The following is a 23,901-nucleotide window of genomic DNA, read 5'->3' as shown; positions in this document are numbered from 1 at the left end:
TGGTCTGGGTGGTGCCCTGCTGTGCCGGGGGGGGGGGCACCTGTGGCCTTCTCAACCAGAAGCGGGGTCCCCCAGCCCCAGAGAAGGGAGGACCAGCCTCCCCCATGGCCCCACCCTAGGCAGGTGGGGGCTTCTGAGGGCAGGCGTCAGGCTGTGCTGGCTCAGGGCCACGGGTGTGCCTGGGTGAGTGACCAGCCCTCGGGGACACAGTGTGTGCCTGGCACTCGCAGCCCCAAATCCACTCCCGGGGACCAGAGAGTCTGACGAGGGCAAAAGGGGCGTCTTGTGCTTGGCAGTGGGGCCTTCGAAGCACCGAGGTCTGCAGGCCCAGCACCCATCGCACACAGCAGCATGACTGCGCTGGGCGCGGACTCTGGGCCGTCACCGCTCTGCAAGGACAAGGTCACGAACCCCAGAACCCCGACTCTGTGCCTGTCGCCACTCTGGGAGGCCGACGTCACGATCCCCGGAACCCCGACTCTGCGTCCATCACCGCTCTGTGAGGACGACGTCACGATCCCTGGAACCCCGACTCTGCGTCCATCACCGCTCTGCGAGGACGACGTCACGATCCCCGGAACCCCGACTCTGCGTCCATCACCGCTCTGTGAGGACGACGTCACGATCCCTGGAACCCCGACTCTGTGTCCATCACCGCTCTGCGAGGACGACGTCACGATCCCTGGAACCCCGACTCTGCGTCCATCACCGCTCTGTGAGGACGACGTCACGATCCCTGGAACCCCGACTCTGCGTCCATCACCGCTCTGCGAGGCCGACGTCACGATCCCCGGAACCCCGACTCTGCGTCCATCACCGCTCTGTGAGGATGACGTCACGATCCCTGGAACCCCGACTCTGCGTCCATCACCGCTCTGCGAGGACGACGTCATGAGCGCCCCATCTGCACGCAGGGCTATTCCCTCTGCTTTTGGAGCCGCTGGTGGGCTCAGAAAACCTGCGTCTCCGGCAGGCTCCCCATCTCGGTGGTTCCCAAAGCTCTGTGGAGGCGTGACGGACACACGACAGCCAGCACACATTTAAAGCACACGTGTGTGAAACCACGACCTGGGGGCCGACACACCTGACACCCCCAAAGCGTCCTTGCGCCCTTCAGGCATCCCCCACCCACCACAGCAGCGGCTCTGTCTCTGGACGGCGCATTCTCTACAACACCCACAAATAGAACCACACGGCACAGACACCAACTTCCGCAGACGCCACGCAGCCTCCAAGGAGACACGGAAGTGACTCAAAACCCCTAGCACGCCCTGAGCAGGGCAGGCCCAGCGAACTGGGGGGACGGCCCTCCTCGTGGAAAGTGGTCTGACCAGTTCATTACAAAAACCACCAACACCCCAACTGTTTTAAATGAGCCAAGGACAGGTAATTCTCCAAGGAAACACGATTCTCAAAAGAAAAGAAACACAGATGACGAACACCTGTGCAAAGGAGCGCCGATCCCACGGCCCAAGCAGCACAACTGAGCACAGGGAGACGAGGCGGCCTTGGGAGCATGAGGAGGCCAGCTGCCCATCTGCAGCCCCAGCCTCTCCCCGACTCCCCCAGCTCCAGGCAGCAAGGGGTGAAGGGGACGGCTGGGGCAGGGCAGAGAACCAGAGTGGGAACTGCAGGCCCCTAGGAAAGCCAGGCCATGCCTCTGGGGTCAGACGGCACACACAGACGTGTGTACACACACTCTTGCACAGGCACGCACACACCTGCACAGCCAAATGTGCACACATATCCCCGCACAGGCAGACACACATACATCCCTGCATAGGCAGACATAGGCAGACACAGGCAGACACATACACACACCCCCGCACAGCCAAATGTGCACACATATCCCTGCACAGGCAGACACACATACATCCCTGCATAGGCAGACACAGGCAGACACATACACACACCCCTGCACAGCCAAATGTGCACACATATCCCTGCACAGGCAGACACACATACATCCCTGCATAGGCAGACATAGGCAGACACATACACACACCCCTGCACAGGCAGACATACACACCCCTGTACAGGCAAATGTGCATACACAGCCCTGCATAAGCATAAAACACCTGTACAGACACACACACACACACGCCCCTGCACAGGCAGACACACATACATCTCCATACAGGTGGACACACACCACCTCGTATAGGCAGATGTGCACACACACACCCCTGCACAGGCAGATATGCACACACACACCCCTGCACAGGCAGACATGCACACACACCCCTGCACAGGCAGACGTGCACACACACACCCCTCCATAGGCAGATATGCACACACACATACCTGCACAGGCAGACACACATACATCTCCATACAGGTGGACACACACCACCTCGTATAGGCAGACGTGCACACACACACCCCTCCATAGGCAGATATGCACACACACATACCTGCACAGGCAGACACACACACACCTGCACAGGCAGATGTGCACACATACCACTGCACACACACAGATGTGCACACACACACCCCACCCGACTCACTCTCAGATCTAGTAGGGACCAGCGGGAAGGGTTCCGACGTGAACCCTGACCTGTGCCATCAGGCTGAGGGTCTGTGGTGAATTCCACTTGTCAGGATGGCAGCCGCAGGGGTGTCCTTGAGGGTCCAGGCCCTGGACCTGACAAGGAGTGGCCACAGCACTCAGGTGTCTCCTGGGAAGACAGGGGGGACTTGGCACAGGCTTTGGCCTCAGGATACCCCCAGCCTGGTGGCCACTGTGTGAAGACCCCCACCCCACACAGCCTCCTCCCCAGTTCTCCCATGACTGTTGCCCTGGGGCTGGACGCTGGACTCCTAAGGTGGATGGTGACCTGGGACCCTGGACTCCACCCTCCCCAAAGCCAGGGGTTACGAAAGGGACCAGCAGGAGCTGGATGGATCCTGGGGCATGAGTGTGGGGCTGCAGGGGGCTGCTGGGCACAGGGAGGGCAAATGGCCAGGTGGCCAAAAGAAAGCCCCAGCAGTGGAACTGAGGGCTCTGGGAAGCGGTGGAGGGAGGCTGGGGCCCAAGGCCAGGCCCGCCCTGTGCTCCCCACGCCATGAGCCTCACCGTTCGCCCCAGGGAGGCCAGAGGATGGGCTGCGGACGGCATGGGGCTCAAAGGTGGATTCTGGAGTGGAAGGACCTGGGACCAGGAACCGTCCACCAGGAGGTGATGGAGGAGGCGCCTGGGCAGCCCCCGCCCCCTCTCGCTGCAGGGCAGGTGGGCTCAACTCCAGGGTGGGCAGGAGACCCAGGCGGCCTTCCCTGGAGGGCACAGGTGCCCTGAGGCTGTGGATTTGAGGGCACACTGGGCAAATGGAGCAGCAAACAGCCCCTCCCCACCGGGCCTGCCCGCACTCTGGGAAAACCCTCCTGGACGCGGCACCTGCCTGGAGGCGGCGGGACCCAGTCCCAGCGGAGCCAGATGATCACGTTAGACTTCCATTAACCGGTTTTCACAAGCCAATACTGTGAGATTAGCCCGATGAAACATTTTGACTGAATCCTGTAACTATTCAGTGATTCGGTCTCTGAAGCTAGCGTCCTAGTTTAGGAGCTGTGTGGAGGCCCCCAGAGCTGGGGCCTGAGGCATCCCATGAAGGAGGGGGTGTCCTGGGGGTCAGCAATTTCCTTGAAGGTCACGCAGGGCAGACAGCAGGAACGAGGGCCTCGGAGAGGAGGTCCGTGAAGGGAAGATGAGTGTGACGCTGTGGCCAAGGGTCTGACATGAGAAGCCCCCCAAGTGGACTCTGTGGGGCCGGAACACACTTCCTGTGTGGACACCATGGCATAGCCAGAGGGGCACAGGGGCCAGCAGGGCCCTCTGCAGGCAGTGGGGCTGTAGTAGACACTGCAGAGGTGGCCAGCGGGAGCCAGTCAGAGCCGGTGACCCACGCCGGCCTCAGAGAGGGCTGGGATGGGAAAGAGACAGCAGATGTGGGGGGCCCACGGAGATGCCGCAGCCACCACAGCGGCCTCCTCTAGGACCTGCAGCTCCCTCCGCTCCGCACCTGCCAGGCCCCATCCTCGGTAGCCCAGGGGATGGCTACCAAGGTGCCATGGTGACGTTGGGGCCCCCTTCCCTGCAAAACCCCAGGAGCCTCTGCCTGTCATCCCAGGTGCAGGCAGACAAGGATGCACAGACCTGCACACACAGATGCACACGCACACACGTTTGCACACACAGGCAGGCACACACGTACACACGCGCACATGTCAACGCGCCACACACAGACGCGTGCACACACACACACAGACGCACACAGACACACACTAATAGGTATACAGGCGCACACACACAAACCTGCACATGTCAATACACCACACACAGATGTGCGCACACACACAAACCTGCACACGGATGTGCACACACATGCATGCACCTCAGCACCCTCGTGGAGGGAGCAGACACCTGGGCTCCTCTCTTCCAAGCTGCAGGCTGACACCCTCCAGCCCCTCCCCAGACCCTGCGACGGCCCAGTGACAGGCCCACCCCCGCACCCTCCAGCCCCTCCCCAGGCCCTGCGACGGCCCAGTGACAGGCCCACCCCCGCACCCTCCAGCCCCTCCCCAGGCCCTGCGACGGCCCAGTGACAGGCCCACCCCCGCACCCTCCAACCCCTCCCCAGGCCCTGCAATGGCCCAGTGACAGGCCCACCCCCGCACCCTCCAGCAGCACAGCCGGCAGGGGGCCGAGTGCTGGGCACAGCTGTCCTGGCCTCTGCAGACCTCCTCATGCCAGCTCTGTGTGGCCCATGCTGAGCCTGGGGCTCGCTGGCATCCTCTGCAGGGGTTCGGGGCCCTGGCCCTCCCGTGTTGCCAAACACCAGCTCTGCTCGCCCCCCATGCAATTGGCTGAGCCCTCTGGGGTCCTAAGTAGCAGGGACAGCCCAGGTATGGCTCAGTGTATCTTTTTTTTTTTTTTTTTGAGACAGAGCCTCGCTCTATCACCCAGGCTGGAGTGCAGTGGTGCAATCTCAGTTCACTGCAAGCTCTGCCTCCTGGGTTCACGCCATTCTCCCGCCTCAGCCTCCCCAGTAGCTGGGACTACAGGCACCCACCACCATGCCCGGCTAATTTTGTTTGTTTGTTTGTATTTTTAGTAGAGACGGGGTTTCACTGTGTTAGCCAGGATGGTCTCGATCTCCTGACCTCGTGATCCGCCCGCCTCAGCCTCTCAAAGTGCTGGGATTACAGGCATGAGTCACCGCACCTGGCTGCCAAGCTGGTCTTGAACTCCTGACCTTGTGATCCACCTGCTCCGGCCTCCCAAAGTGCTGGGATTCCAGGTGTGAGCCACCATGCTGGGCCCAGTTTATCTTCTAAGTGGCCTCTGGCAGCCAGGCAGGGAGGGGAAGGCCGGGCAGGGAGGGGAAGGCCGGGCAGGAGGAGGGCAGGCACGAGGAGCCGCTGGCCAAGGGACACCCTGACCTCGACAGGGTTGCAGGCAACAAAGAGGGTGAGGAGCTGGGGCATATCCTGGGTGGGTTTAGGAGCTTGTGGGGCCTTGTGGGGATCTGGGAAGGCTGGGGATGGAATGGCACAGGTGCGGACCAGGGTCTGATGTGGACAGGAGGGGCACCTGGGGCTGGGCCAGTCACTCTGCAAGGGGTGCGGGGCCTGCGGGGCCAAGGAGCAGCGGCTGGATGGGGTCACTGCCAGGCAGGCAGGCAGGAAGGACTGGGCGCAGGAGATGCGGGTCGCTGGCTGGGGCCACACCAGGAAAGGACGGACCTCCCCACCTCGGCACAGAGCACAATCTTCAGGCTGCCCTGAGCCCAAAAACTCCACACGCCATCTTCCTGGCTCAACCCTGGGTCCTCAAAGCTGGGGAGCAAAGGTCAACGGCCAAGCCTGCGCCCTTGCGGGGAGCTGGCGCCGCTGGTCAGTCCCCCATCCCAGACCCCTGAGCAGGACAGGGCGTGTTTTCCTAGAGGAAGAGGCTGGGGCTGGCAGGTGGCTGCCTGTAACTGTGGGGTGCTGGCTGCAGGCAAGCCCTAGGATTGCAACTACTCAGCTCTCACACGGTGGGGCCGCCACCGGCTCCGCCAGCCATCCTGAGCTTCACGAGCCACGGGGGAAAGCTGGGCAAGGCTGGCACCTGCACACACAGGTGGGCACGCACGCACACACCTGCACATGCAGACACGCCACACACACACACACACACACACCCCTCCCACGCCAGCTGGCACGCAGGGCTTCAGGAGCAACATCAGCTCCTGTACCAAGTGGGGAGGGGCGGAGGGTCCTGAGCAGAGGACTGGGAGGGCAGTGTCCATATTCCCTGCCCCACCAGCTGGCCCAGGGCTGTTGACGAGGCAGCCTGGCCCGGGCCGCTCCCAAGCCTCCTCCCAGGGCGACTGACCTCCCTGGGGAGGGGCTGGAGGCTGCTCAGGCCCCCCAGAGAGCCCCCCCACGACTCCCTAGACCATCAGAGACGAAGGCCCATACCCCTCAGAGAAACACCCCCACCCCCTAGACCACCAGAGGCGGGGGCCTGCACGCCCGCCTGCCTGCCACACCTTCAGGGGCCCTGTGCCAGGACACAGGTGCAGCGAGAGCTGGGGAGGGACTCCATGCAGGGCCCCTTGGTCACCCTCCCACAGGGCGGAAGTGCTGAGCCCTGCCCCCAACGCAGCAAGCCTGCCTGTCCCAGAGGAGCCGCTGCAGAGGTAATCTCCAGGGCGCAGTAAGAATAGAGCTGCTTAGCGGACAGCGGGTAGCAGGTGGCTTGCAGGAAGGGCAGAGAGGAGAGGCAGGGGCCGCAGGCCCACGCCCGTTGCTGCTGCCCTCCAAACGTCAGCGTCTGTCCCTGAGTGCCTTGTGGTCTTAGAGGCAGGGGCCGTATCAGGAACCAGGGAGCCCCCTCTGCCCTACGGAGGCCGATGCTCCGGCTGACCTCCAGGGAGGCGCCGTGCAGACGGTCTCCCCTGGGGACCCTTCCCCACCCCAACCTCCTCCAGGTGCCGGGACAGGGATGGAGGGGAAGGCAGAGCAAGGCAAGGAGCAGAGGCAGGTGCAACACTCGGCCAACGGGACATCCGTCCTGGGAGGCTGAGGCAGAGGGAGGACTGGCTGGGACGACGGCCTCCTCCTGTGGCCACTACCCGAAGAGGGGATGTGACAGGACAGCAGGGTCAGGAAGAGGGGCAGCATCAAGGACACAGGGCCCGGAGACAGGAGGGGAACAGAGGAGTGAGGCCCTGGGCAGGGAGCCAGTTCCCCGCGCCTGGATCCCACTGCACCTGCAGGCGGCTGCGGCAGGGGCAATCCACACAATGGCCACAGGGCTGAGTCTCCAAACTCTCAGGCCAGGCTGGAGGCACTGTGTACCCACACCGGCTTCTGTGGGGCAGGGGAGAGGGTGCTGGCTCTGGAAGATTTCACCCAGACAGATGCGAAGTCAGCTCACACTGACTGGTCAAAGCGAGTCAGTCCTTGACCTGCAGCTGCCACCTGACTTGGAGGGGTAGGAAGAGGCGTGGGAAGGAGCTGGGACACCCAGCACAGCCCCAGAATCTGAGCGGAGCTAGGCAGGCTCCTCTAAGGAAAGCCCAGACAGACCCAAAGAGGCCAAGGGCCCTGGAAGGTCTCCCAGCAGGTGACTGAAGCCCAGGAGAGGAGCAGGGGCTTGGGTACAACTCCAGGCCAGGCTCACCCCGTTCGCCCCATCTGACCAGGTCTGCTGCCCCTGCCTCCCATCCCAACTCCCACGATGCCACCACCCCAAGCTGGGCAGTGGGGCCTGGAGCCTGGCCGCCTCCCCACGTGGGTAAGCACTCAATGTGTTTCCCTGAGATATGCCTGGACATTCCCAGGTCACTCTCAGCACAGGCCCTGTGGGGGCTTGGTCTATCCAACGTCACCACGAGCCACACAGCCCAGCACAGAGCCCACTTCTGTCCCACCAGCACGGGGTCCGCAGGCGACCATCAGTGCACCAGGTGCCACAACAGGACTGTCGCCCAGCACCAGCAGGTAAGGGACCTAACAGTGTTGCCGGATACCACCCAACTGGGGTGACGGGAGCTCAGGCCACACTGTCAGAGGTGGGGTGTCAGTTATTCCCTTTTCACACCAGCCAGCCAGCTCCAACCACCAGGGCCCCTCCTCCGCTGCCCCTGCCCATGCCCCACAAGTCTGAGGGTTTTGTGGCCCCCTGAGTGGAAGGAGCAGAGAGGGGGCTGAGGCCAGGAGCCCAGGGCCCCCGGGCCCGAGAGCAGCCTTCAGCTCCAACCCCCAGCACCAGCAGGGGCACCAGCAGGATAGCCCTGGTGGGGAGGACTCCACAGTGACCGGTGAGCCAGTGACGCTGTGGCCTGGGGTGAGGGGTGGCCACCTCACACGCTCTGCTACACACAGCAGCCTCCAACCTGGGCTCGGGGACGACTGCCAAGTTCCCTCCGGCAGGCAAGCCTGGTCGGTCCGGTCATAGCAGGCAGTGACGAGGGCAATGCCCCAGGGGAAGGGCAGCGTGGACACATGTCCCCTGAGGATGAGGCCCCATGCCAACTGACCCCACAGGCGAGCTGTGGGATGGGGGACTCAGCACCCCATGGGTCAGGGGCCAGGCACACGCCTGTAGCCAGGCACACACCTCCCCCAGTGGAAGCCCAGTGGGGCCCACCCGTCCTCCCGCCCACGCCATCTGCAAACGCCCTCGGCCGCCCCGGCTTTTGCTGGAGAAGGTGCTCATCTGTGCACTTCGATTAGTCACAAATCCCCGGGGATTTGGGGTTTAGGGTCAACAAACCTCCAAGCTGATCTGAGCCCTCTGTCTCTTCAGAGGCAACCACAGCCCCTCGCTGTCCAGCTCAGCGCCCCTCCTGCCTGCTGTGCTGGGGGCTGGGCTCCCAACGCCCATTCCCTCCCCGTGCATCAGCTGCCCCCACTCCACTCCCTCTCCCTTTGGCAGGAGACCCTCTGTCCCCGAGTGAGGGGCTGTGGGCCTGAGTGGCCTTTTCTGTCCTGGCCTCCTGAGTCCTGGCCCTCCACCAGTGCCCAGGCAGGATCAGATGAGGCCCTAGAGGACCCTCTCCTGTGTGTGGGGAGCTCCAGGGGGACGCTGCCCCTCACCCACCAGGAGGAGTCAGAAGGGCTGGCCCGGCTGGCCTTAGGGGCAAGTCCCGGGAGGGGGGTGGGGCAGCCAGAGGGTTACACTCAGTACCACCCACCCTCTGCAATGCTCCTCCCAGGAGGCAGGGCTCAGGCATGGACTAGGCTCAGGTCGCGGCAGCCTGGAGCTGGGTTTGCAGCAGTAGCTCCTCTGCCCACGCCCATCTGCCCCCAAGGCCACCTTCTCAACCTCCTGCAAGTCACCTACCCTCAGGCCACATGAGCTCTGAAACAAGGTGATTTGAACGAGTTTGTCACAAAGGGCTCCCAGGAGCGAGCTCCAGGGCACCTGGACCAGACCCCACCACGGCCTGCGGTGCCTGCCCTGCCTCGGGGAGCCCCTACACCCACCGCCTCAGGAGAGTGCAAGGCCAGGCCCCTCAGCCTTCCCCAGGCTGCTCCATGCCTGCTCTACGGCACCCACACGCAGGGGCACCCTCAGCTCTGCGGGGCCCTGGCCCTCCCTCTCCCCTGCAAGTTAAAGACAGAGAGGCCCTGGCAGGGCACGAGGGGTGGGGCCTGGGGGTCTGCTCAGGGCCCAGGGCTGGGGGACTGGCCAGCAGGAGGTACCGAGCACATTTGGTTTCCTCCTGCCCCTCCTCAGCACAGAACCAGAGACCCACAGCTGAGGACAGGTTTGGGATCTTGCCAAAAAACCCCTGACCCTCACACATCTCTCTCCAGCTGCAGCTGGGCTGTGAGGACCCAGCGCCAAGGCAGGCGCCCTCACAGGAGGCCGAAGCTGCAGACTTCAGCACGGCTGGTGCTGGACAGCTCCCTGGGGCCTCCCCGCCTGCGCAACAGGGCGCAAGGTCTCTTCCTCTTCCTCAAAGCCGGCGAGCTCCCTGCTGTGTCCCCACAGTCCACTCCTGGACGGGACGACGCAGCAGAGCAGGGGCTTCCATACCACCCACGGCCGCCGCTGCCTTCCCTGGAGACCAGAGAGGACGGGCAGGGGCTGCGCCAGCGGCTGCTGTGGGCCCGAAGGGGCTCTGAGCAGCCTGGAGGAGGCAGGGCTGCTGGCCCAGGAGTGAGGTCCCCCTGCTCCAGGAACATACTCCCGGGTACGCTGGCCCTGGCCCCAGGGGCTCCTGAGCCCCCGACACCGTGCAGGAAGGTGGGGGGCTGGCAAAGCGACCTATTCTTCCAGGCTGTGACAATCCCAGGCAGACAGACTCACCATGAGACGCAGGCACATCCGGGAGAGCACCCGTACCCTAGGCGAGAACACCGACTCACAAGACACCAGGCAGGAAATCCCAAAATACAGACACGTGAGGGCAGCTGCGCATCAACTGCTCACAGGTGAGGTGTGACACCAGGGGCACGTGCTGAGGACACAGGCCAGGCGCCTCGGCAGGGCAGCTCTGCAAAGACGGGAGCCTAGAGGCCCGCGGAGTGGGCAGGGCGTCCCCCGCCCCCTGCAGCTCTGTGACCGGCTCCACCACTGTTCTGTCTGCTGGTCCTCCCCAACGCCCCACGGTGGCTGTCCCGACACTCATGTGGCCTGAATGAAATGAGCTCCATGCCCCGCGTTGAGGCCAGGCTGGGAGCCGGGCACCAGCAGGGACAGAAGGAGGGAGGGTCACACAGCCGCGTTGCTGGCAGTCCCTGGGCCAGAGGAGCAGATGCCGCAGGGTCCCAGCACCACGAGGAGCCTGGGGAGGGCCACGGCTAGATGGAAAGCCCCAGCCCTGGGCCAGCTCCTCATCTGCACGCCTCCCAGGGCCACAGTGTCGTGGGTGGGCAGCCGCAGGGCCCAGGCAGAGCCGGCGGGTCCTCCACTCCCTGCCCCCACCACAACGGAGAACAGAGCTGACGGGGCCCCACTTCTCCCACGTAGCGTCTGCCCCCCAAGACCACCTGCATGTGTGGGACACACAGTGAACATTCCAGAATGTGTGTCCCGAGGCGGGCCAGGGCGTTCTGCTGGCCCCGTGCCTGGCTTGGTGCTGGCAGCATTTGCTGCCCAGGAAGGACGTGGACGGGTGGAAGACGGTACCCGCGGCCGCCATACAGGGTCAGGGGTTACGGAGGAGGAGCCCACCACCCAGGGTCAGGGGTTACAGAGGAGGCGGCCACCGCCCAGGGTCAGGGGTTACGGAGGAGGCGGCCACCGCCCAGGGTCAGGGGTTACGGAGGAGGCGGCCACCGCCCAGGGTCAGGGGTTACGGAGGAGGAGGCCACCGCCCAGGGTCAGGGGTTACGGAGGAGGCGGCCACCGCCCAGGGTCAGGGGTTACGGAGGAGGTGGCCACCGCCCAGGGTCAGGAGTTACGGAGGAGGAGCCCACCGCCCAGGGTCAGGGGTTACGGAGGAGGAGCCCACCGCCCAGGGTCAGGGGTTACGGAGGAGGCGGCCACCGCCCAGGGTCAGGGGTTACGGAGGAGGAGCCCACCGCCCAGGGTCAGGGGTTACGGAGGAGGCGGCCACCGCCCAGGGTCAGGGGTTACGGAGGAGGAGCCCACCGCCCAGGGTCAGGGGTTACGGAGGAGGCGGCCACCGCCCAGGGTCAGGGGTTACGGAGGAGGAGCCCACCGCCCAGGGTCAGGGGTTACAGAGGAGGAGCCCACCGCCCAGGGTCAGGGGTTACGGAGGAGGAGCCCACCGCCCAGGGTCAGGGGTTACGGAGAAGGAGGCCACTGCCCAGGGTCAGGGGTTACGGAGAAGGAGGCCACCGCCCAGGGTCAGAAGAGGTGGCAACCGCCCAGGGTCAGGGGTTACGGAGGAGGCGGCCACCGCCCAGGGTCAGGGGTTACGGAGGAGGAGGAGGCCACCGCCCAGGGTCAGGGGTTACGGAGGAGGCGGCCACCGCCCAGGGTCAGGGGTTACGGAGGAGGAGCCCACCGCCCAGGGTCAGGGGTTACGGAGGAGGAGCCCACCGCCCAGGGTCAGGGGTTACGGAGGAGGCGGCCACCGCCCAGGGTCAGGGGTTACGGAGGAGGAGCCCACCGCCCAGGGTCAGGGGTTACGGAGGAGGCGGCCACCGCCCAGGGTCAGGGGTTACGGAGGAGGAGCCCACCGCCCAGGGTCAGGGGTTACGGAGGAGGAGCCCACCGCCCAGGGTCAGGGGTTACGGAGGAGGCGGCCACCGCCCAGGGTCAGGGGTTACGGAGGAGGAGCCCACCGCCCAGGGTCAGGGGTTACGGAGGAGGAGCCCACCGCCCAGGGTCAGGGGTTACGGAGGAGGCGGCCACCGCCCAGGGTCAGGGGTTACGGAGGAGGAGCCCACCGCCCAGGGTCAGGGGTTACGGAGGAGGAGCCCACCGCCCAGGGTCAGGGGTTACGGAGGAGGAGCCCACTGCCCAGGGTCAGGGGTTACGGAGAAGGAGGCCACTGCCCAGGGTCAGAAGAGGTGGCCACCGCCCAGGGTCAGGGGTTACGGAGGAGGCAGCCACCGCCCAGGGTCAGGGGTTACGGAGGAGGAGGCTACCGCCCAGGGTCAGGGGTTACGGAGGAGGCGGCCACCGCCCAGGGTCAGGGATTACGGAGGAGGAGGCCACCGCCCAGGGTCAGGGGTTATGGAAAAGGAGGCCACTGCTACCCCAGCTCTCTAAGTGGGGTCCCCCAACCAGTGTCAGCTTCATCTGGAAAATCCTGAGTGATGTGGAGCCCAGGCCCACCCCATGCACCGGGCCTCCGGGGAACGCTAAGGCTCAGGGCCCCTGGGAGCAGCCCCCAGCCATGGAGAGGGCGGGAGACTGAGTCCACAGCTCCAAGCGAGCCCAGCACCTGCCCAGTCCCTCCTGCAGGGAGACTGGGCTGGTGGTGGAGGCCCAGGCCTGGGAAACGGTCTTTTAAAGTTAAAATCCCAGCATCTGACTGGCTTCCTGCCGGTTTCTAGAAATCAGTGCTAATTTCTCAGGGTGATAACGGCCCTTTGGTTTTCAAGAGTTCCTCTGTTATATGTGCACACCAAATGTTTACCATAAACGGTACCTGGGACTATTTCTGCATAACAGGTGGGGGGTTTGCTGGCGGCTACGGGGCAGTGCTCACCAGGCTTGGGGCACTCTCCTCTGCTCCCATGTGAAAACGCCAGGACCTGGAGTGAGGCCTCTACCCCAGAAAAGCCTCGGGAACCACAGAGCTGGTGCTCAGCCACCACACCCCAGGGTACCAAGGACAAGGGAGGCTGGGCCCGATGGCACCAGGGAATTCGGTCAGGCCCAGAACTCACTGCTTCCCTTGTACCTCAAATCCCCCACATCCACCCAGCAGAAGGCAGGGCCACAGCAGGCGACATGGGAGGCGTCCGGGGTCACTGTGGCAGCAGAGGGACGAGTAGGACGAGCTCCTCACCAGCCCAGAGCCCTGGGGGTGCAGCCGCCAGTTTGAGCCCCGAGGGACCATGCAGCCCTGGCGTCCCCAGCTGGGCCCAGCTGACCAGCCCGGCCTTGCCACAATCCCTATCACGGCTCACAGCTCATGGCTCCCCGCTCGCTGTCCTCAGCAGAGAGAGCTCCACAAAAATCCGGTCGGCTGGGTGAGAGCCACACATTGATGCCATCTGAACTGCTTCTCCCCACCCTCAGGCACCCTGGCCCACAAGCCATCTCCCCTCCTTGGCTCTGCCCTGAGGGTGATGCTGGCCCCAGCGGCAGGGCCGGGCCCTGGGCTCAGTCCCGGCAGGCACAACCCCCTGGCACCACCCCTCCGTCCCGTCCAAGCCACTTCACAGATAGGGAAACTGCGGTGTGGACACAAGTGACCACTCAGCCAGTGTCTGGAACCACATACCCTGGAGGTGGCCCTGCCCTGGGGGCCTTGCCCACAACAGACAGCACAGGAACGTCCTGACCAGAGACCCCCAGTCACAACAGCTCTGTGGCTCTGGCGTGGGGGGGGGCTGCCTGGCCAGCTCCTTCTGGCTGGAGGTGCCCGTGTGCCGTGGAAGGGACGGAGTCATTCCGTAGCCCCCTGAAAACTCTGTCTGCAAGAAGTCACCATGGGGCTGGCAGAGGGACCCCAAGACCCCGGACGGCACAGGATGAAAGCCAGGGACGGCCGCAGGTGCCAACGGCCAGTCTCCACCCCAAACACCAAAAGCAAGTGGAGGGGCTGGGGGGCTCCAGGCTCCGGGGGACCCCAAGCATCTCCTGGTGCCTACCAAGGACCTGGGTACACCCAGGCCCCATCACAGATGAGCAGGAGGGAGCCTGAGCATGGGGACCAGGGCTCCCGAAGCCACACCAGCAGGGCCTGCAGCCTAACCCTGGGGAAGAGGCTGCCCTGGCCTCTACGGACTGGGGCCGCTGCCTCCTGCCTGGACCCCTCGGGGCCTGTGTGGGAGGGGAACCTCTGGCCCCCCGGCCTGGCTGGCCCTCGGTGCTGCCCTGTGCTCTGCAGGAAGTTAATGACACCAACGGGCTGGACAGGGGGCGGCTGAATGAGCCCCCATCTGGCCACCCCAGGTCTCTGAGAACCCAGCTTTGGGGCTGCCTCTCCACCCCCTGCACCCCCAGGGGGTAGGGTCAAGGTGCCTGACGTGGCCACCCTGGCCACCACCCTTCCTGGGGCAGGCATCACACCTGTCATCTATGTCTGCACAAGATAACTCTCGGACCCAACGCAGTGACGTCACCCCTGCCCAGGGAAGCAGCCAATCAGGGGCCCAGGCCAGCCCCAACCAGGCAGCTCAGGCAGCGGCTGGCCCTGCGGCTGACTCAGGGTGCCGAGGACACGGGCCTGATGCCAGCTGTGCAGAAGGGCTTTCCCTCAGCATGGAGGGCCACCAAGCACTGCCCCTCACTCCCTATCCTGACCCCTTCTCCCATACAACGGGTTCCCCGGGGGCTCCCAGGCCAAGCCACCCACAGAGGCCACATTCCTGGCCAAGCAGGCTCCCTGTGCCCCCGCAAACAACCCACGGCTCTGAGACTCAGGACCGTGTGCAGCCATCCCCGCTGTATCATGGGACCATGCAGGCGTCCATCCAGGCGCCCTCTCGCCTCTGCCCGGGGCGGGGAAGGCCAGCCTGCCCTCCAGGGCCCTGGGCTCCAGCTTAAGCCAAGTGGGCAGTGATGGCGTGAATGCCCTGGGCACCTCCATCCCCCTCAGGCCAAGGTGCCTGGGACTCCCACCGGCCCTACCCAGCCCCACACAGCCCAGCCCCAGCACAGAAGTGTCCGCTCCCCTCAGCCAGCACCACGAGGCTGCCATGGCCACCCAGGAAAGGCAGCTCTGTCCTCACAGGATGGCACCCCCAGGGCAGACAGGACCCAAGCTCACCCCAAGGACATGGCATCCAACAAGGAGCACGGTGCCCAGAGAGACGCATGCCAACCGATGGGACCTTGCCATCTGCCGGGGGTGGTGCTGTCACTCTCCAGGGTTCGGGGAGGAAGCCAGGCCCAGCCTGTAGCCCAGGCCCCTGGGGCAGAGCAGTGCAGGTCTGCCACGGCCTCCGTGGGCCCCGGGACTGAAAGTAGAAAAAGCCTGGGAAGCTGGAGCCTTCCAGGAAAACGAGGAGTTTCTCTTTAACAGCGGGACTTTCGGGAGCACTGCTCTGTGGGTGGGGCCTGGCTCTCAGCTGCTGGGCCCAGAACACTGGCCCCTCAGAGGCGGTGGAACAAGGCCTGGACCTGGCGGGCCGGGCCCTGAAAGGCAGCCGGCCTGGTACAATCCCTGCTTTGTCCCTGCAGCCTCTGCCCCAGCCCAGCCTCCATCTTGTCCAGAGCCCCAGGCAGCTGGCTCAGGGCAGCCTGGCCCGGCAGACATCCCTGGGACGAGGCCTTGGGCAGGCCTGCAGGCAGCTCCATCAGCCTGGGCTAGGACCTGGGGCTTGGGCCTGACACAGGCACCAGCCCGACAGGTGGAAACGGGGCTGCCCTGCACAGAGGAGGTGGTGCGGTGCCATTAACTTCCCGCAGAGCTCAGGGCAGCACAGAGGACCAGACACGCAAGCCCCAAGGGGCCTGACAGATGCTGGTCTGCCGTCCTCCTGCTCGGCCTGGTGTTTCCAGCCACTGGAACCTTGCACAAGCTTCAGGGAAACCCCATTCCACACACAGGGGCCCTGAGGCCCCAGTCCCTCTGCTTCCGAGGGGCCAGGGTCCAGGTGGGCTGTCCAGAGCCGAGGGCAGGGTCCAGAACTGCACGGTGACACCCCCCAGTGCCACCATCCAGGCACAGCCCCGCACAGGTGGATGCCGGCGGCCGGCAGTCACAGGAGTCAGCCCACCTCCTCTCGTGGTGCCAGCCGCCCAGCAGGGCTGCTGACTTCAGGGACACCCTGACCCTCCCCAGGTGCCCAAAGAAGTTGGTCTGTGCCTCGTGAGGACTGGAAGGCACAGAAGCCCTCACACAAGCGCCACCAGGTGATGGCGAAGGGGCCTTCCGCACGGCTACTCCTGAGTGCCAGTGGCAGACTGGTACAGCCAGCGGCCGACGGGGAGGCGCAGCCCACTCAGGCTGTTCCCAGGGACTGGGGTCGGACCTGCCTTCAGGCCAGCCTGGAGGGGTCTCCTGTCTGCTGCAAGGCTCCCAGAGCACCAGAGCAGGGTGAGGCCATGATGAGAGGGCCCCGGGGTCACTCAGCAGACGACTCCGGGAGTGAGAACCAGGAGAGGTCACTCAGGCCCAGGTCCAGAAGCCAGTCTGAGCAACCCTGGTGTCCTGGGGTACAGGCCTTGCTGGCCCCACGCAGTCCTCGAGGCGGCTGGAAGGGAAGAGGCACCAGGAGTGGGGGACGTGGGGGTCCACACACACCTGGTGCAGCGACAACCTTAAGACATTCCCAGCCACCCTCAGAGCAAAGAAGGGGCCCTGACCACCGTGGCAGCCGACGATCATGGGGACCCAGTCTCTGGAGCTTTGGTGGCGGGCAGGAGCCGCAGCCCTTGGTAGTAGCCCCAGCTGGGCCTGCGTGAGATCTGCCACAAACAGATCGCCTTGAAGCCTAGGGGCCAACCTCGCATCACAGCCCAGGCCCTGCATGCCCCGGTGGTTCTGGACACGACTCCCTGCTTGGGCAGATGGTGGAGCAGGCGGGGCAGCAGCCAGCCGCGGTGACTCTGGAAAGCCCTCCCTGGCACAGCTGGGGGTGGGGGCACAGCCTGGCCTTGAGGCTTCCACATCCAGGAAATCCACGGCGTACACACGTCTCGGCAGAGCCAGGCCAGCACGGCCAGCACGGTCAGGGCCAGGCGGTGCCCTCTGCCCAGTGTCTTTTCAGCCATTGCCAGCCAGTGACAAGGCAGGGAAACCTATGCCAACAGGGACACACACACACACACCTGAGGTGCCCAAGGCCACAGCGGGTGGGGACAGGACAGGGGCCTAGGGCTCCCGCCTCCAATGACCCTCCCACCTCCAACAACCCTCCCACCCCTGCCTGGGGAACTGCCTGTCCTCACCACCCGGAACCTCTGTGCCAAGGGCCCTGACAGGGACACCCAAGGCCAGCTCTCAGCTGGAAAGGGGGCTCCCTGTGGAGGGCATGCAGGGTGGGAAGACTCTAGGGGCAGCAACTTGAGGCCTCCACCCTGGTGCAGTCACTGGCACGGTGCCCAACGACACCAAATGGGCCTTTCCAGGGACTTCGGGGGTCCACGGAGACTTCAGATGGGAGGGCTGCCCGCCATGCCGGCTCCCCGGGCTCTGTGCACGGCGCCCTTGAGAACAGCGTCCTGAGACCCGAGCTTGTGGAAACCCCGTGCAGGGCAGATGAGGGGTTCAGCCTAGCCCCAGGCGGCTGTCGCTCTAACAAAACAGCTGGGGTCAGACGGCCAGGGCCTGACGCGGAGAGGGCCGCAGAATTCCCAGGGTCTCGCACGCGGAGTCCACTTTCACAGCTAGGGAGGCTGCCAGGTCCTGTCTGCCCAAGAGCTCTCCAGGCTCGGCCCTGCACAGCCCACCTCCAGTGCCCATCTCCAGGGCCCATCTCCAGGGGCGGCCCATCTCCAGGGGCCTGCACACCACAGCCAATCACTGCCCATCCTGTTCAACTTTCTAAACCAACCTCATCTCAGGCCAGCTTCCTGCCCCTCCACCTCTGCCTCCAGCTTCTGGACTTGCGGTCACCCCCAGGGTCTCCCAGGCACAGACTCTCCCTCCCCTCACCTGTTCCATCTTCACTGGCTCCTCCCACCCCAGGACCCCTCTCCACCCTGGCAGCCACCAGGGCTCAATTCTCCTAAAGGCCATTGAGAACGTGGAGGGGATGTCCCAGGTCCCTGGCAGCCTAGGGCCCTCCCCCACGCCACAGCAGGTGAACACCGCCAGGTGAGCTGCAGTGCAGCCCCTCATCCTATCGCCTTTGCTCCCTCCCAGGGGGCCCTATCCCAGCCACATTCCTTCTCCCGCCCCCCAGGCAGAGGATTCCCAAGGGCAGGCCTCTCATCGTCCCATGCAGCCCACCCACCTGCCCCCAAGAACAGCTCCAAGGGCCTGAGGTTCTCCAGCTCCTCCCACAGGGCCCTCCCAGGTCCCCCAGGTTTCAGGAGCTGAGCCCAGGTTTGGGCAAGAAGGTGCCCTCCTCTGCATACTGATGGGGCACAGGGACAAAGGCACACAGGGACGAAGGCCACCCAGCCTGTACTACACACCCTCCTGGACCTGCATGCCCCAACTCGGAGCGTCTGCACCCTCCAACCTCCACGGTTGCCCTCGCTGGCAGGGACTGTGTCTCGGCATCCCTGCAGGGGTCAAGCTCAGATGAGGCTACACAAGCCTTTCTCGGCCCCGAGAAAAGCTGGGGCAGCACCTTTGCCGGTGGGTGCCCACCCCGACCCCAGCCTACATCCCCCCAGGTCTCGGCCAGAAACCACCAAGCAGCCGGCAAGGCTTACACAGCTGCTCCGCGCTCTGACGGCTTCACCTGGTGCCTGACTCCAGTAGTGGGACCACCGGAGGTGACCCCCACGGCCACCGAGGGGAGCTGTGCAGAGGATGCCCCATGCAGAAGGATGACCCTGCAGCCACACCGGCCCTGCAGGAGGCACAGACCCAACAAGCCAGGCAGGTGCTGTACAGGTGAGACCATGGAGCACTCGCGTTGAAAGGCACAAGAAGACAGCCAACTGGACCCTGAGGCGCCTAGAAGGGGGGTCCTCCAGGCCCCAGAGGGAGGCTGCGTGGTCTCCCCTCCCCACACGGCCAGACTCCCCAAGGGCAGGTTTTGGAGCGTATTTTTGGCCCACCTTCCAACAGGCCCCAGCTTGGGTCAGCTAGGTGGAAGGGCTCTCGTGGTACCATGAGGCTCACTGCCACTGCCACTGACCACCTCCCTCTCAGTGGCCACCTCGAGTCGAGCAGCTCCCACTTCCAAGGACTCAGACAGAGGGGAGGAGATGAACAGAGAGGGCCAAACAAAACTGCCAGCCACAGACACAGGGAAGGGGCTGGAGTCGTGTCCACACCAACAGCCCCCCAAGCAAGGCCTCCACAACTCCCCTGTGTCCAGGTCCCCGGAGAAGCGTTCTCAACGGCAGGACCAGACCGTCCTCGGGCGGTGGTGGCCAGAAGCCCAGCCTCCCGTTCTCCCACGGAGGTCTCCTGGCAGGAAGCCTATCTCCCTCTTGAGCTTGGGACCTGGCAGCTCTCCTGGCATCTGGTGCCAAGTGGCCCAGCACACACACTCGGGGCCCCACATCCAACCCAACTCCCGGTGAGCCGTCAGCAGCAGCAACGGGAAGACGTACAGAAATGGTGGCCTTCGCCAGGGCCCTGCCAGCGACGCTCTGCCCGTCAGAACTCATGAGAGAGGGGCCAGAAATGGTGGCCTTCGCCAGGGCCCTGCCAGCGACGCTCTGCCCGTCAAAACTCATGAGAGAGGGGCCGCTCTGTGCCCCCCCTCGAGCTGTTTTCTAAATATCTCTCTCAGCACGTTGTAGACACACACAGCCCATCCTTTTGTATTCATTACTGTTAATTACAGTGGAAACCTCCCGTAATTAACTGCCGCCAGCAGAACTCCATGAAGACTGGAGACCAGCCCCTACCCACCGAGGCCGTGCACAGCACATAACTCATCGCACAGCACATAACTCATCGTATCTTCACTTACACGCGGATGTTTCCTTATAATAACATTTTATTGGGACCCTAATTGGATTATCTCACTGACTCCTGCATCCTGCTGCCCTGGGCCCTTCCTTCACCACGGATTTCACAAACTAGTTTTTCTTTCCGGGAAAGACCAGAATTTTGAACCCAGGTGACATGGGCTGAATGCCACCTCCTCTCCAACCCAGGCCGCACCAATCCAACTGCCCAGACCCTGCTCTGTGGCCAGGGGCCCCTCCGTGCCGTGGTTGGTGCGGGAAAGCTGTGCACCCAATGCAAGGGGGCTCCCCTGAACCCCCCGGCCCAAACCCCTTCCTGCAGCTCTGCCTTAGTTACATCACAGCCACGGTCCTCCCCCAAGAGCCTGGGCCTGGCCCACTTTCCTTCCCCAACGCCACCTCCCAGCTCCTCCTCTGTGCAGCCGTGAGGGGCTGAGCCTCCACCCTGCACCAGCGCCCTCCTCCTCCTTCCCTCCACCCCTGCCTGCCCGGGTCTAAGGAACTTCTCCGATTGGAAGGGAGAAGCAGTGCCCTGGGACCTCGGGGACACCAAGAGACAGGCCGGTCCTGGGAGAAGAAAGAAAATGGCTGAGCCCCAGCCTCCACAAAGGCGACACTGTGAACGCGCCTGACGGACCAGATGAAGGGCTAGCCAAGCCCAGCGGGCCGGGGAGAGTTGGCCACATGCGAGGGTAGCCTGGCTTGTCTCTGGCCTGGGTTGGGCCTCCGCCGGTTCCCTAGAACAGGCAGGGACCCCGCCTGTTCCCTAGCATGACAGCCAGGCCCCACCGGGAAGCCCCCTCCACCGGCAAGCCGCGGGGCCGCTCCACGGGTCAGGTCCCACGCACTTCTGGTCCCGGCACCAATGGCCTCTCCCTCCCCCGGGGGAATGCAGGTCATAGACGCTCCGCCCGCCCGAGCCCGAGCCGGACCAGCGCAAGGCGCTGTCCAGCCCTCTGCAGGTCCCCGCACTCTCCCGCCCCCACCGCGGAGGGAGATCGGGCCTGCCCGGTGGCCCCGGTGGCCGGCGCGCGGAGGTGGGAGTCCCGCCGGGGGCGCAGCTGCTCGGGCAGCACGCCTATTAGCGCGGCCGCGGCAGACGGCAGATGGGCGCCCGCGCGGACCCCTCCTCCCGCGGCACAATGGGCCCGGTCGCCGGGGCGCACAATGCGGCCCGGGCCGCGCACCTGCAACGGGGCCCGAGGGGAGCCTGCCCGGCCCGGCCCGTGCGCCCCCGTCAGCGCGGGCGCCCCGCGCCGCGCCGCGTGTCCTTGGGCCGCGCCCGGCCGACCGCAGCCAAGCGGCCTGCGGGGTCCGCAGCGGAACCGGGACGCACGAGCGGACGGGGGCGCACGGGCCGCCCATTGTTCGCGGCCGGGGCTCGGGCCGGGCCTGTGGCTTCGCGGCCGGGGCCTCCCTCGGGCGCCCCCCACCCAGCGCGTTGCCAGCGCGGCCTCCCCGGCCCCGGCCCCCGCCCCGGCCGCACGCACCTGTCTGCCCCTTGCCCAGCGTCTTCTCCAGCCGGTAGGGCCCCACATACTGCGCGTGCTGCGCGCCGCCGTCCTTCCCCGTCGATGTCATCGCTCCGGGGCCCGGCGCCGGCCAGGGGCGCCCGGGCGCGCGGGCAGGGAGGGGCCGCCCAGCGTCCGCCCGCGTCCGCCGAGCGCCGTCCGCGCCGACCGGGCCGGGGCGCCCCCGCGGGCCCCGCTGCTCTGCGCCGCCCGCGTCCGCCCGCGCCGCCGCCCCCCGCGTCCACTCCGACGCGGCAGTCCGAGGCCCGGCCCGCTGCGACGCCTCCGCCTCGTCGAGAGGACAGGGCGGGCGGGGGCACCTGGCTTCCGCCGCCGCCGCCGCCGCCGCCGCCGCCGCCGAGGCCCGCGCCCCGCGCCCCGCGCCCCCAGCGCACGCCCGTCCGCGGCCGCGCAGCCGAGCCGAGCCGAGCCGAGCCGTGCAGCTGAGCCGAACAGCCGAGTCCCGCAGCCGAGCCGAGCCGAACAGAGCCGAGCCGAGCCGAGCCGCGCAGCTGAGCCGAACAGCCGAGCCCAGCGGCCGAGTCGAGCCGAACAGAGCCGAGCCGCGCAGACGAGCCGCGTAGCCGAGCCGAACAGCCGAGCCCAGCGGCCGAGTCGAGCCGAACAGAGCCGAGCCGCGCAGCCGAGCCGCGTAGCCGAGCCGAACAGCCGAGCCGCGCAGCCGAGCCGTGTAGCCGAGCCGAACAGCCGAGCCGAACAGCCGAGTCGAGCGGAGCTGAGGGGAGCCGAGCCGAGCCGGGCCGCGCAGCGGAGCCGAGCCGACACGAGCCTGTACGAACACAGTGGGATGCGGCGGCGGCTGCAAGCGGTGCCCGCGCCGGCCAATCAGCGCCTCTCCGCCCCGCCCTGCCGCTGCGAGCGCTCGGGGAGACTCGAGGGGGCAAGGCGAGGCCAGGGCGAGGCCGGGACCTGGGAGCTTCCCGCCAGCCGCCTGCCACGTCCGGTCCCATCAGGCAGCAGCAGAGCTCCCGCTGCCGCCCGACCCGCCCTTAAGGCGCATCCCGGGACGGAGCAGGCGGTGGGCCTATGGCGAGGGGTTGCAGATGGCTGCTCAGGACTGGGGTTTTACCCTGCAGGGCGTGACCCCGGGTGTCCCAAAGAGTTTCCTGCCCCTCAAGGGGGTGCTGCACGCGCGGGGGATGGGGATGCTGCGCTGGAGGGGGGCGAGTGTTGCATGCGGGGCGGGGGTGCCGTACTGGGGAGAGGTGCTGTACTCGGGGCAGGGGTGCTGCACTCGGAGCAGGGGTGCTGCACACGTTGGGGGTGCTGCACAAGTGGGGGACATGCTGCGCTGGAGGGGGCGGGAGTTGCATGCGGGGCGGGGGTGCTGCACCCGTGGCGGGGGGACTGCATGGGAGTCTGTGGGGCTGCTGCACGCAGGCGTTGTCCAAGCAGTAATTTTGCACCCCCAAGAAGGACGTGGTCCTCTGCCTCCGCTCCCGAGGGAGAAGCGGCAGTTTTCCCAGCTATGCCACAGTGACCCGCGCGGCGCTGAGTCAAGGAACTCACCTGGGGTCTGGCCGCAGCGCCCTGGCGCCTCCCAGCCCTTGCTGCCGACCCCTCTTTCAGGTTGAGCAGCTGGGCAGGGGCTGCCGGGAGCAGCCTTTGGAGATCTAAACACAGGCAGCCGAAGACGCAGCCAGACCTGGACGGACCCTCTGTTTCTTTGCAGAAAGGCACTGATATTTCCTTAAGCCCGTGCTGCAGAAGGTGGTGGGAGGGGAGATGTGAGGGGGACCCGGAACCCTGCAGAGTGGGGGTCTCAGATCTTGCCCGTGTATGGTCTGCCGACATTTCTCCTGCGGGCTCTGCCACACACTGTTGCTGACCGTGGCCCGCTCCCCACCCTGGGAAGCCTGTATGGGCTCAGGAAACTGCAGGGCCTTCCCGGTGCGCCCTCCTGCTCTTTGGGCTGTCCGCATTTCCAACTGGGGAAGGGCAGTGGGCCCCAAAGTGCCTGTCCACTCTCGGCCGGCACGCCCCCGCCCTGCTCCCCTTCAACTGCTGTGGGCTAAGGGTCCTCCCTGCCTAATCCTGGGGCCTCTGAGCGTGAACAGTCAGGGCCCTGCCAGTGGGGGCAGGGAAGGGGGGCTGAGAGCATGGGACAGAGGCAGAGGGCCCCCCTCCCCCGCCCCGGCTGCTGCTGCTGTGTGGGGGGGCAGCAGGCATTTTTAGCCAAATTTAGAGTGTTTGGGACCTCCAGCTGGAGAAACTGTCAAGCAGTGACATCTGGCT

General features: G+C 65.6%; 1 protein-coding gene across 19 annotated transcripts in view; it reads right to left on the bottom strand.

Moving 5' to 3' along the window:
- BRSK2 (BR serine/threonine kinase 2) overlaps positions 1 to 22,072 on the bottom strand; it is a 68,624-nt gene extending 46,552 nt beyond the window's left edge. For all 19 annotated transcript variants that reach the window (XR_006692404.3, XR_006692406.3, XR_006692405.3 and 16 more), the window contains exon 1: positions 21,625 to 22,072. Coding sequence is in view for 12 of the 19 variants with exons in the window: in XM_074012796.1 (XP_073868897.1) it covers positions 21,625 to 21,715 (91 nt within the window). In the remaining 7 variants the exon portion in view is untranslated. The remainder of the gene's footprint in view (positions 1 to 21,624) is intronic.
- Positions 22,073 to 23,901: the final 1,829 nt, after the last annotated feature.

This window comes from Macaca fascicularis, chromosome 14, assembly GCF_037993035.2.
Source record: "Macaca fascicularis isolate 582-1 chromosome 14, T2T-MFA8v1.1".
NCBI classification, from domain to species: domain Eukaryota; kingdom Metazoa; phylum Chordata; class Mammalia; order Primates; family Cercopithecidae; genus Macaca; species Macaca fascicularis.
Note: the sequence above shows the minus strand (reverse complement) of the source record. Positions and strands in the feature narration are given on the sequence as shown.